The following is a 13,180-nucleotide window of genomic DNA, read 5'->3' as shown; positions in this document are numbered from 1 at the left end:
AAGAATACTGGAGTGGGTTGTCATGCCCTCCTCCAGGGGATCTTTCCAATCTAGGAATGGAACCCGAGTCCCTTATGTCTCCTGCATTGGCAGGTGGGTTCTTCACCTTAGCACCACCTGGGAAGCCTATATATATATATTTCTTAACTATAACCTTAATTATATATAATAATAATTATATCCATATTATATCCTCTTAATCAGTGTCAGAAAGCTCTCCAAAATGCTTAGGTTGCATTCTCCTGGGATAATTTAACTTTTATAAAGTGAAGATCACAATAGTTCCTCCCTCATAAGCTGTTAGGAGAATTATGTTAAAAGACTAGTACCATGTACAGAACTATGGATGGAAGTTCATGACATTGTACAGGAGGCAGGGATCAAGACCATTCCCAAGAAAAAGAAGTGCAAAAAGGCAAAACAGTTGTCTGAGGAGGGCTTACAAATAGCTGTGAAAAGAAGAGAAGCAAAAAGCAAAGGAGAAAAGGAAAGATATACCCATTTGAATGCAAAGTTCCAAAGAATAGCAAGGAGAGATAAGAAAGCCTTCCTCAGTGATCAATGCAAAGAAATAGAGGAAAACAATTGAATGAGAAAGACTAGAGACCTCTTCAAGAAAATCAGAGATACCAAGGGGGGAACACTTCATGCAAAGATGGGCACAATAAAGGAGAGAAATGGTATGGACCTAACAGAAGTAGAAGATATTAAGAAGAGGTGGCAGGAATACACAGAAGAACTGTACAAAAAAGATCTTCATGACCCAGATAATCACGATGGTGTGATCACTCACCTAGAGCCAGACATCCTGGAATGTGAAGTCAAGTGGGTCTTAGAAAGCACCACTACAAACAAAGCTAGTGGAGGTGATGGAATTCCAGTTGAGCTATTTCAAATTCTAAAAGATGATGCTGTGAAAGTGCTGCACTCAACATGCCAGCAAATTTGGAAAACTCAGCAGTGGCCACAGGACTGGAAAAGGTCAGTTTTCATTCCAATCCCAAAGAAAGGCAATACCAAAGAACGCTCAAATTACTGCACAATTGCACTCATCTCACACACTAGTAATGTTCAAAATTCTCCAAGCCAGGCTTCAACAATATGTAAATCATGAAATTCCAGATGTTCAAGCTGGATTTAGAAAAGGCAGAGAAACCAGAGACCAAATTGCCAACATCCGTTGGATCATGAAAAAGCAAGAGAGTTCCAGAAAAACATCTACTTCTGCTTTATTGACTATTCTACATCCTTTGACTGTATGGATCACAACAAACTTTGGAAAATTCAAGAGATGGGAATACCAGACCACCTGATCTGCCTCCTGTATGCAGGTCAAGAAGCAACAGTTAGAACTGGACATGGAACAATGGACAACAGACTGGTTTCAAATTTGGAAAGGAGTACATCAAGGCTGTATATTGTCACCCTGCTTATTTAACTTCTATGCAGAGTACATCATGAGAAATGCTGGACTAGATGAAGCACAAGCTGCAATCAAGATTGCTGGGAAAAATATCAATAACCTCAGATATGCAGATGACATCACTCTTATGGCAGAAAGCAAAGAAGAACTGAAGAGCCTCTTGATGAAAGCAAAAGAGGAGAGTGAAAAAGATGGCTTAAAACTCAACATTCAGAGAACTAAGATCACGGCATCCGGTCCTATCACTCCATGGCAAATAAGTAGGGAAACAGTGGAAACAATGACAGACTTTATTTTTTTTTTAATTTCAAAATCACTGCAGATGGTGACTGCAGCCATGAAATTAAAAGATGCTTACTCCTTGGAAGTAATGCTATGACCAATCTAGACAGCATATTAAAAACCAGAGACATTACTTTGCCAACAAAGGTCCATCTAGTCAAGGCTATGGTTTTTCCAGTAGTCATGTATGGATGTGAGAGGAAATAAGGAAATAAGTCCTGAATATTCATTGGAAGGACTGATGCTGAAGCTGAAGCTCCAATTCTTTGGCTACCTGATGCAAAGAACTGACTCATTTGAAAGACCCTGATGTTGGGAAAGATTGAAGGCAGGAAGAGAAGGGGGTGACAGAAGATGAGACAGTTGGATGGCATCACCGACTCAATGGACACGAGTTTGAGTAAACTCCGGGAGTTGGTGATGGACAGGGAGGCCTCATGTGCTGCAGTCCACGGGGTTGCAGAGTCGGACATGACTGAGTGACTGAACTGAACCAAACCGGGTACAGAGCAAGAACTCAACGAATGTTAAGAATTCTTTATGCATTGCTAGAACTGTTTTCCTAAAATTTTTATTTATGATATGTGCATCTATGTTCATAACTAAGATGAGTCTATATTTTTCTTTCCTATATTGTCTTTTGGTATTTATATCACTGCTAAATCTGCCTTATTTCCTTGTGGCTTGGCTGGTAAATAATCTACTTGCAATACGAGAGACCTGGGTATGATCTCTGGGTTGGGAAAATCCCCTGGAGAAGGGAAAGGCTACCCACTCCAGTATCCTGGCCTGGAGAATTCCACAGACTGTACAGTCCATGGGGTCGAAAAAAGTCGGACCTGACTGAGCGACTTTCACTTTCATGCCTGCCTTATAAAATTAGTTGGAGAATGTACTTCTTTTTCAATTATATGAAAAAGTTTAGATAAGACTGTAATCACTTATTTCAAATTTGTTCTAATTTGCATATAGTACTAAATGTAGTAGCCTTCTTCTTCTTTTTTTTTTTTTTTGGTGGGCTGACTTAAAAATGCTGACAGAATTATTTGATACAGGGACATTCAGGTTTTCTATCTCCTTAGCTCTCAAGCACAAATAAAGAAAACATTCTGGTCATGCTTTTAATCCTCTCTCCAAGAAGGACTTTTACAATTTCTTTTTCACTGGGAGAATTCAAAGAACACAAAACAGACAAACAGATCTAAGGAATTTAAATAAAGGAATTCGTAGTTATATTTAATGTAAAAGTAAACAGTATAACTTATATACAATCATTAATAATGGGAAATAGCAAAAAACTGGCTTGGAACTAGCCTTCAGGGATAAATATTTAAGCCCATCTGACAGTCTCTTATGATTGATTTGGGCTTCCCTTGTGGCTCAGATGGTAAAGAATCGCCTGCAAAGCAGGAGACCCTGGTTCGATCCCTGGGTTGGAAAGATGCCCTTGAGAAGGGAACGCCTACCCACTCCAGTATTCTTGCCTGGAGAATTCCATGGACAGAGGAGCCTGGTGGGCTACCGTCCATGGGGTCACAAAGAGTTCGACACAACTAGGCAACTAACAGTCATGTCCAACTCTTTGAGACCTCATGGACCTCCAGGCTCTTCTGTCCATGGAATTCTCCAGGCAAGAATACTAGCTGCATTGGATGTACCTTTTCAATAGTGTTTTAAAAAGAAGGTAGAATCGTTCTGTTCATAAAATTTACAGACAGCAAGAACTTTGGAAGAATTGCAGATATATTGAAATGAAAGGATCATTATCAGTTAGATCTTGGCATGCCAAAGCAATGAACTGAATCTCTTAAGATGTATAAAGGAATAAAGATAAACATTTATATAAGGCTTGCTGCTGCTAAGTCACTTCAGTTGTGTCTGATGCTTTGTGATACTATGGACTGTAGCCCACCAGGCTCCTCTGTCATGGGATTCTCTAGGCAAGAATATTGGAATGGGTTGCCATGCCCTTCTCCAGGGATCTTCCCAATCCAGGAATATAAGGCTTCAGTTCAGTTTAGTTCAGTCGCTTGCCCAGCATTAATTTACAACACTGTTAGCAACAGTGGACTTGGGGGTTATCTACTCCCCATCCATGTGGTTCTGCTGCAGTTTATTATGAACTCCTGCTCTGAGGGTGGCTCACGACCCAAGTCCAGCCAGTTGAAGTATGATATGCCCCTGCAACAAAGATGGATTGGTTCAGAAATGGGCATGTGGCCCATGTCAGGTCAAACAGAGATATGGAATTTTTTTCTTAACTGGTATTCATGATAATGTGAGTGGAAGACAGAGAGGTCCATTACATGAAACATGAAAGTGAAAGCAATCCACAGGAAGCAGAACTGAGTAATGACTTTGGGGATCACATTTGAGTCCTGAATCAAGCCATATGGGAAGTCTGATATACTAATGCATTTTTTTTAGTCATGCGTGCCAATAAGGGACTCCTCCTCCTCCTTCTCTTCCTCTTTTTCATCATCAAACTATTTATACTTGGGCTTCTGTTACTTAAAATATAACTAATTGGTAAGTGGGATAATAATAGGACTTTGGTTAAAGAATTCTTGTGGGAATTAAATGACTTAATTGGTATAAAATGCTTAGTTCAGCATTTGGCATAAAGGGAGCATGAAATAAATTCTAGCCACTGTAGTTATTACTGCTATTACAATTATTATTGTTATCACTGAATGGATGACAATTGGTAGGAATTCAGGCACTTCCTGGGTAACTGAATTTTATAATTCCAGTCTTATAAAAACTCAGATCAAATCAAACAACTAACACTTTAGCATTTTCTGCATAAGTATAAAAATGGGAGAATAAGGATTAGGATAATATAAATCAAGGAGGAAGATCTAAAGGGGAGAAAACTAAGAAATGTCAATGTTTAGCAGGGTATACATACACAGATTTGCAAAGCAGGAAACTTACTATTCAAAGACACCAAGATCCCTTCTGTTTCGCAACTCAAAGTCTGATAGGTTTGTGTGAGTGACTGCAGTATCTTACAGACACATCAGTCCTAAAAAACTAACCCTGAAATATTCAGTCCCAACCTTTCATAGGTTAAATTATCATTTATTTTATGATGGTTTGCATAGTGCCGGATCAAATCAACTAAATCATTTGTTTATTTCAAATACTTGCAGTGAACTCAGAAAGTGTATTTTGTGTTTCAAAAGATTTCTTTGTCATTGAAAGTGCATTTCAAAAAAATTAAAAAAACAAATACATGAGCTAAGTTCTTGGCTGCTACAGAGAGACAATTTAATGTTTTTCCATCATAAATCAGTTACTTGCAAGTCTAACTACCATGATTTTAAAATGTGTGGCATGTATAAGTGTTTGTAATTCCTATAAAATCTGTACCAAATATGTAGCCAAGGTGATAAAAAAAGCATAATTGCCTTCCTGGACTTCTAGCAAATTTAAGATCATGTATAAAGAGAAATTAGCAATTCATTCTTGTAGCTGAAGAAAATGAGACGTGAATAATATGTACTAGTGATATCAATAAGTCTTCAGAAGGGAGTACAGGTAGAGTGATAAATTTCCACTGTCACGGCTGGGGTTTAGGCAGACGCATCTGGCAGACCACTAGGCTGGCTGGTCAGATGTCTGGGGCTAGGGGTGGATACTAAGAATTCTTCTTGGGAATGTCTGGTACATTAGTCCATGGTGGGCCATAGGTATTTTGAGAACTGGAGGATTAATGTGTTACTAGCCTGACTGTACAAAAAAGATCTTTGTGACCCAGATAAGCACAATGCTGTGATCACTCACCTAGAGCCAGACATCCTGGAATGTGAAGTCAAGTGGGCCTTAGAAAGCATCACTACGAACAAAGCTAGTGGAGGTGATGGAATTCCAGTTGAGCTATTTCAAATCCTGAAAGATGATGCTGTGAAAGTGCTGCACTCAATATGCCAGCAAATTTTAAAAACTCAGCAGTGGCCACAGGACTGGAAAAGGTCAGTTTTCATTCCAATCCCAAAGAAAGGCAATGCCAGAGAATGCTCAAACCACCACACAATTGCACTCATCTCACACGCTAGTAAAGTAATGATCAAAATTCTCCAAGCCAGGCTTCAGCAATACATGAACCATGAACTTCCTGATGTTCAAGCTGGTTGTAGAAAAGGCAGAGGAACCAGAGATCAAATTGCTAACATCTGCTGGATCATGGAAAAAGCAAGAGAGTTCCAGAAAAACATCTATTTCTGCTTTATTGACTATGCCAAAGCCTTTGACTGTGTGGATCACAATAAACTGTGGAAAATTCTGAAAGAAATGGGAATACCAGACCACCTGACCTGCCTCTTGAGAAACCTATATGCAGGTCAGGAAGCAACAGTTAGAACTGGACATGGAACAACAGACTGGTTCCAAATAGGAAAAGGAGTTCGTCAAGGCTGTATATCGTCACCCTGCTTATTTAACTTATATGCAGAGTACATCATGAGAAACGCTGGGCTGGAAGAAGCACAAGCTGGAATCAAGAATGCCAGGAGATATCTCAATAATCTCAGATATGCAGATGACACCACCCTTATGGCAGAAAGTGAAGAGGAACTAAAAAGCTTCTTGATGAAAGTGAAAGAGGAGAGTGAAAAAGTTGGCTTAAAGCTCAACATTCAGAAAACGAAGATCATGGCATCTGGTCCCATCACTTCATGGGAAATAGATGGGGACACAGTGGAAACAGTATCAGACTTTATTTTTGGGGGCTCCAAAATCACTGCAGATGGTGACTGCAGCCATGAAATTAAAAGACGCTTACTCCTTGGAAGGAAAGTTATGACCAACCTAGATAGCCTATTGAAAAGCAGAGACATTACTTTGCCAACAAAGGTCCGTCTTGTCAAGGCTATGGTTTTTCCAGTGGTCATGTATGGATGTGAGAGTTGGACTGTGAAGAAAGCTGAGCGCCAAAGAATTGATGCTTTTGAACTGTGGTTTTAGAGAAGAGTCTTGAGAATCCCTTGGATTCAAGGAGAATCCAACCAGTCCATTCTAAAGGAGACCAGTTCTGGGTGTTCATTGGAAGGACTGATGCTGAGGCTGAAACTTCAATACTTTGGCCACCTCATGTGAAGAGTTGACTCATTGAAAAAGACTCTGATGCCTGGAGGCATTGGGGGCAGGAGGAGAAGGGGATGAGAGAGGATATGATGGCTGGATGGCATCACCAACTCGATGGACATAAGTTGGGTAAACTCCAGGAGTTGGTGATGGACAGAGAGGCCTGGTGTGCTGCGATTCATGGGGTCGCAATGAGTCGGACACGACTGAGCGACTGAACTGAACTGAGCCTGACTCTTGGGTGAATAGTTGAGCCTAGGGGAGAGAGAAAGAATTTTAGATAAAATGGAACAACATATTTTACTGAAAACTCAGTGTCATACTTTGACGCTGGGAGCCAAGCAACCTTTCTCTGGCTCTCCACCAAAACGTAACACCAAGGAGAAAGACAGGTGTTCTTCCCATCCTGCATCCTGGCCCATGCTACCACAGTGGACTGAGGACTAGTGGCTTCTGAAATTTCAGGGGTAGTAGCAGTACAAAGAGACAGAGGTTTCCATCCCAGGCAGTGAAGAATGGGGTCATGTCCATTCCTGGGATCTTCATGGTAATAGCCACAGAGTTTGGTGGGCTCAGGGTGGTACACATGGACATCACCACACTCTGCTGTACCAAGAAGAGAATACTGGGGACTTTCAGAAATACTTGCTGTGAGAGCACTTTCCAAAAAGTTGATGCTCCACTTGAGCATGTGGGGCATGTGGCAATCAAAGCTGGGCCAAGATACTCAAGGACTTCAGACATTTGAGGCTGGGGATATTTGAGTCCATATCAAATAATACCAAATATTGTTCTTTGATCCCAAACCACACAAAAGAAAGAAGTTTCTGAGAGATCTAAAACCAAAGGAAAAGCCACAAGAGAAGAGAATATTCTGACTGGACTAGCTTGATCTCTTTCATTCAAATATGAAAGCATTAACAGAGATGTCCTGATCTGATGCTCCATGATAGTATTTAATACAATTACAAATCAGTTCCAAATCATGTTCACATTTAAGAAGTCTTTACACATTCTCTGGTGTATTTCATTTGGCATTTCATACTTTTGGAAAACTTCAGATGATGAGCTTTTCCATCTGCCACTGAGAGCAGTGGAACACAGTCCACTCAGTACAGACAGGTTCTGCACAGTTGGTAGTCGGACAAGATGACCAGAGGCACAGAAAACACCATCTCCAAATGAGACCCATAGAGTTGGAAAGAAGCACAAAGAAGGGCCTCCCTGGTGGCTCAGCTGGTAAAGAATCTGCCTGCAATGCAGGAGACCCAGGTTCAATCCCTGGGTCAGGAAGATCCCCTGGAGAATGGAATGGCATACAACTCATCTAAGGAGTTTAAAGAATTCACCTGCCTGGTGAAGAGACCCAGACTCACCCAATTCAAGTAACCTTAAATCCAGACACCTAGCAGCAAAGCAGAGAATGCAATGTACCTCTCAATACTTAAGTCTCACTTCCCACAAACCATAGCTGTTTTATGAAAATACTTTAAAACGACTCCTAAAACACACCCCCAGGCTCAGCCTTTACACCATACCTTGGAGTATGCTCTTTACTATAACCTCGGTGTGATCAGCCAGGAGGTCCGCCTTGGTAATTGCAGCCAGGGACAGGTAGTTGGACATATTCCTGCACAGTTCCTTGTTGCCTCTGTGGAGGAATTTCACTGCAATGGGGATGGCTAATGCCATCACAGGGGGGCGGTTGTAATTCTGAGGAAATACAAGAAATCAACAAATAATAAGTGGCTTGTTCTTCATTCATTTATTCATTCATTCAAAAAATATTTATTGAACTAAGCTCCCAGAGAACAGCTGTGAAAATACAGGGCCCACTTTATCTTCCTTGTATTTGGGAATTCATGCAACTCTTGTTCTAGTTAGAGAGACTTAGAGGCAAATAGGCACTTAATAGCATAGGCTAATGAAGGTCATGGTAAGGAAAGTGGAGAGAAATAAGGAAGCAAAAAAGGAGCTTAGCCCAGTCTCAAGAGATTGTCAAGGAAGACTTCCTGGAGAAGGTGAATCTTCACTGAGACCTGCTGGATGAGTAACAGATGCCTGGGGAATAGCAAGACAAAAGAGTAGAAAAAAGTAGACAAAAGAAAAGAGTAGACCAAAGGAAAAGCGTGTGAGAAGGCAGAGAGATGGGAGAACTTGTGCATCTGCTGCTGCTGCTAAGTCGCTTCAGTCGTGTCTGACTCTGTGCGACCCCATAGACGGCAGCCCACCAGGCTCCCGAGTCCCTGGGATTCTCCAGGCAAGAACACTGGAGTGGGTTGCCATTTCCTTCTCCAATGCATGAAAATGAAAAGTGAAAGTAAAGTCGCTCAGTTGTGTCCGACCCTCAGCGACCCCATGGACTGCAGCCTTCCAAGCTCCATGGAAGTTTGCCAGGCAAGAGTACTGGAGTGGGGTGCCATTGCCTTCTCCTGTGCATCTGGGGAACTGTAAATAGTTCAGAATGGATGATATGGGGTACAGCTGGGAAAACTGGGATAGAAGATGAAAGAGGGGACTGGAAAGGTAAACAGGGGTATGATTATGAAAGGTCTGGCACCATGCTAAGGAGTTTGGAATTGATCCTTAGGATAATCAGAAATCAATGATGAGAGGAATAACTCAGATTTATACTTGAGAAAAATCCAAGGAATGTTGAATAAGTTGCTACCTGACTGCATCTTAAAATCTAAAGTTTCAGCTAATGAAATTAAAAAGAAAAAAGATGAATGAACATAAGACTAAACTGAATGTAAGGCTAAAAACTAAAGGTATTCTGGATCCTGAAATAATTCTCTTTTTTATGTACTTTGTAATAGAATATTGATGTCCTTACATATAAAATAGTGCTATCAGCACTCAATTACCTAATCAGGGAATAATATTTGGAAAATACAAATTGTTTTCTTGCAAATGAATAGTATGCCTTCCTTGCCATTAATTATTCTGACAATCAACCCCACTCCTTAGGCTAAGTCTAAAGCAAAAGTTGCACAAGTGCACAATGTGTTCGACTTTACATTATTATATTAGAAATAAAAAAGTAGTTTTTCTCTAACTGTTCATGTGGAAAGTGCTTCTTTCTACCCATCGATTATCCCCTTCTAATACCTCCTACAATTCTAGGTTTGTGATAGGTGTTCAATCAACATTTGTGAAGTTGAATAACTAATGAAGAAAATGCAAAACTATAGTGATCGTTGTGATGGGGAATGCAATGTGGTGGGAGGAAGGAAGGTGAAGGGGTGGGAAAGGGCCTGCTGGCCCCCATCCTCTCACTTGGGTCACCAAGGCCAGCGATGGCCTCCCAGTGACGTCCATCTTCAGGGCTAGCTGATTGGGCAGGTGAGCTGTTACATACTCCTTAGCAGCAGGACTTCCTCAGACACCTCCCAGGTACTTCTCTAATGAAGGCAATTATACCCTTAGTTTCACGGGTGGTCAAATGACTCAGGCACTGACCAACCAGAGAATCATATTTCCAAGTGGTAAGTTCAGGGATGGACAAGTTACCCAACTATAATGGGGGAGCTATTCAAGGGCCCTGTGAAAGAGATTCTTTCTCTCTTCTGATGTATTCAAAGTGCTGGGAATGGATCAAGAGTAGCTATCATTTTGTGACCTCAGTAGCAGAGAATCTGTATGAGATATGAGGCAACACGGATCTGAGACAAGAGAAATCTGGTGACATCATTTGAGCCCAAGTGTCAGTCTGTGCCTGAGGCCAGTTCTATCCCTAAATGTTTCTAAATGAGCTAATAAGCCTCTTGTGCATAAGTTTTTTTTCCTTCCCAGTTCCTAGAAACAAAAATATAATAGACTTGATAAATCCTTAATCCATTCTTGTAGTTCTACCCATTTTTTAGATTCAAGAATCAGTCTGACTCTTGAGCAGAAAAAAACAGGCATTTAACAACCTAAGCTGATGTCCCACCATGAAGTGAGTCATGATGGAATCTCTGACCCAATTCCTTGGTGACAAATCACGTGTTTATATAGCAGATCCACTCAGTAGGTCTCTGTCCTATTCTTCCGAGGGTTCCTAACATCATCTAACTATCAGAACCAGGGACTGCAGTCAGACTTCTCTCGGACCAGGCTTTATCAAGAGTGTCTCCCCTCCTGGTAATTTGATTAGGCCTGATTAGACTGGGCCATTCCTGGTGTGTGACGAGCTGTGAGGGATCCCTGAGAGGCTGGCTGCTCCATGACCTTCAGCATTACAAGTCTGCATGTGTGCTTGGGTAGGTCTTACAGAACTGTTTGCATCCACTGAGGGAAACTCACACTGAGGGATTTCCAAAAGGCTGGTGCATGATCAGGTATGCCAGTTTACTCTCTCACAGTGAATCTTTCCAGGTCAGGCCCTTTCACATCACCAAGACATCAGGAGCCAGATTACTAACCAGAATGTTCACTCATGGGCAGAAGAGCTGATCAGAACAAAGGAATACCTTATGGGCCATTTCATCTAGGCCAGGTCCTGCTCTATAGCCAAATCCCCATCTCTGGTGACTGGAACTTTCTTGTCTATCAGATTCAGTTTCTACTAGCGCCACCCCTTTGACAGTACTAGGTAAATGTGCCAAAATAACAACCCTATACTGAGCATCCTCTTTTTGTTGACACACTCTTCAGACATGTGGTGTTAGGAGAGTCAATTAATTTGTCCATTTCCTCCATTATAATCATATTCTATGCCTGCTCCCTTGTGTGCATGTATGCTCAGTCATGTTTGACTCTTTGCAGCCCTAAGGACTGTCACCCGCCAGGCTCCGGCTCCTTTGCCCACGGAATTCTCCAAGCAAGAATAGTGGAGTGGGTTGCTATTTTCTCCTCCAGGGGACCTTCCCAACCCAAGGATCAAACCTGCGTCTCCTGCATTGGCGGTGGATTCTTTACCACTGACCTGCTCCCCAGAGGTTACATTTATTCAATAAGTTGGAACCCTGAGTATGTCCCAAACCTCTCTGTTTCACCTATCAATTTCTTGGGTTGCCCCAATATCTCCATGGTGTGTAGGTTTTTGCAACTTGACCTCTGACGTATCTTTGTCCCTGTCAAGGCTACCAAAGCCCCAGTTTTGAGAGTGGAACACAATCACACAATTCGCAAAGTTTTCCAACAAAGAATATCTTGCTCAAGGTTATTTTATCTTCTCTGAGTCTTTAGCCAAGAACAACTTGCAGCTAGAGAAGTATATGCCTTCCATGAGAGGAAAATATCTCCAAGCATATTTACCTGTAGCTTTCTGAGAATCCAGGATGGAGGTATTGGAAGTAGAACTCAAGTGTTTCCTACTAATCGTGAACAGAGATAAGCATACTAAAAGATCATTGTAAAATTATATTCATAACTAATAACTAATGCTTTTAAACCTTGGGAATGAGCTAACACTTTCCAGCAACAATGAAAGAAAAGTCTGTCTTAACCATTTTGATCATATTTTTTTTTTACAACAATTCTAGATGTCCTAGAGAAAAATAGTGGGTAGCTATTAAAGTCTTTGAAGTGTGGTTCCAAGTGAAAATTGTTAAAAATTTTAAAATGTATAATGTCATTATTAAAAAAATAAAACTCTAACATACTCAATTTTTCTGTTTTCCTCCCCCATATGTCATGTGGAAATCTCTCAAATGACAAGAGAAGTGAAACATTAAGCAAAGAGCAAGTAGTTCATATATACACCAAAGAATTGCCACCAATGGCTCTCAATCTCTAAACAGCATCTAGATAGTTCCTAGTGTTTCAAGAGTTATGGGTACTACTGACAGCAACAGGATACGAGTAAAGGGCTAGGAGGCCAAGATGAGGCTGGGCAAGTACACACACCCTCCTTCCAATGCTTGAGCTTTGCTCTCAAGTTAAGCAAAAGGATTTGCTAATGCAGTAGATCTCAGGTCCCTGAAATAACTTTATCTCCAGGATTATCTGGATTCCAGGAATGCTAATGGTATACATTCAAAGAAAGCCCCCATGATTGCTCATACAATCAAACTACTTTAACACCAACTGTTAATGCCAGAGCTTATGCTAGATCTTGCCCTTCCATGCAGATGTGAGCACAAATGGCATCTGTATCTTCTTACAGACAGTTCAGTACTCAGTACTCAGGGAACAATTCAGTGAAGTACAGGGTTGAAATAAAGACTTACTCATGGGAACAGTTATATCCAGCAATAGAAGCTAAACAAGAGGACTTCATTCTACGATTGCCAAGAGTTGTATTTCTTAACTAGATTAGCACCAATTTGAGCTCTTGGTGGAGATTTTCCTTTGGAAAATGCACTTTGGGAAGGTTTCCCAGTGTTTTAAAATTGAAAAGAATAAAGCTAAGTAAAAGATATATATATATATATATCTATCTGAGGTGATAGCCACTAAAAG

General features: G+C 40.9%; 1 protein-coding gene across 6 annotated transcripts in view; it reads right to left on the bottom strand.

Annotated features, from left to right (window-relative positions):
* The window catches only part of VEPH1 (ventricular zone expressed PH domain containing 1), a 277,419-nt gene that overhangs the window by 192,900 nt on the left and 71,339 nt on the right, over positions 1-13,180 (bottom strand). For all 6 annotated transcript variants that reach the window (XM_070792573.1, XM_070792568.1, XM_070792579.1 and 3 more), the window contains one exon: positions 8,332-8,506. In XM_070792573.1, the coding sequence (XP_070648674.1) occupies positions 8,332-8,506 (175 nt within the window). The remainder of the gene's footprint in view (positions 1-8,331; positions 8,507-13,180) is intronic.

The sequence above is a fragment of the Bos indicus genome, chromosome 1, assembly GCF_029378745.1.
Source record: "Bos indicus isolate NIAB-ARS_2022 breed Sahiwal x Tharparkar chromosome 1, NIAB-ARS_B.indTharparkar_mat_pri_1.0, whole genome shotgun sequence".
Taxonomy (NCBI): domain Eukaryota; kingdom Metazoa; phylum Chordata; class Mammalia; order Artiodactyla; family Bovidae; genus Bos; species Bos indicus.
The sequence above is the reverse complement of the archived record's forward strand: the minus strand, read 5'-3'. Positions and strand labels throughout refer to the sequence as shown.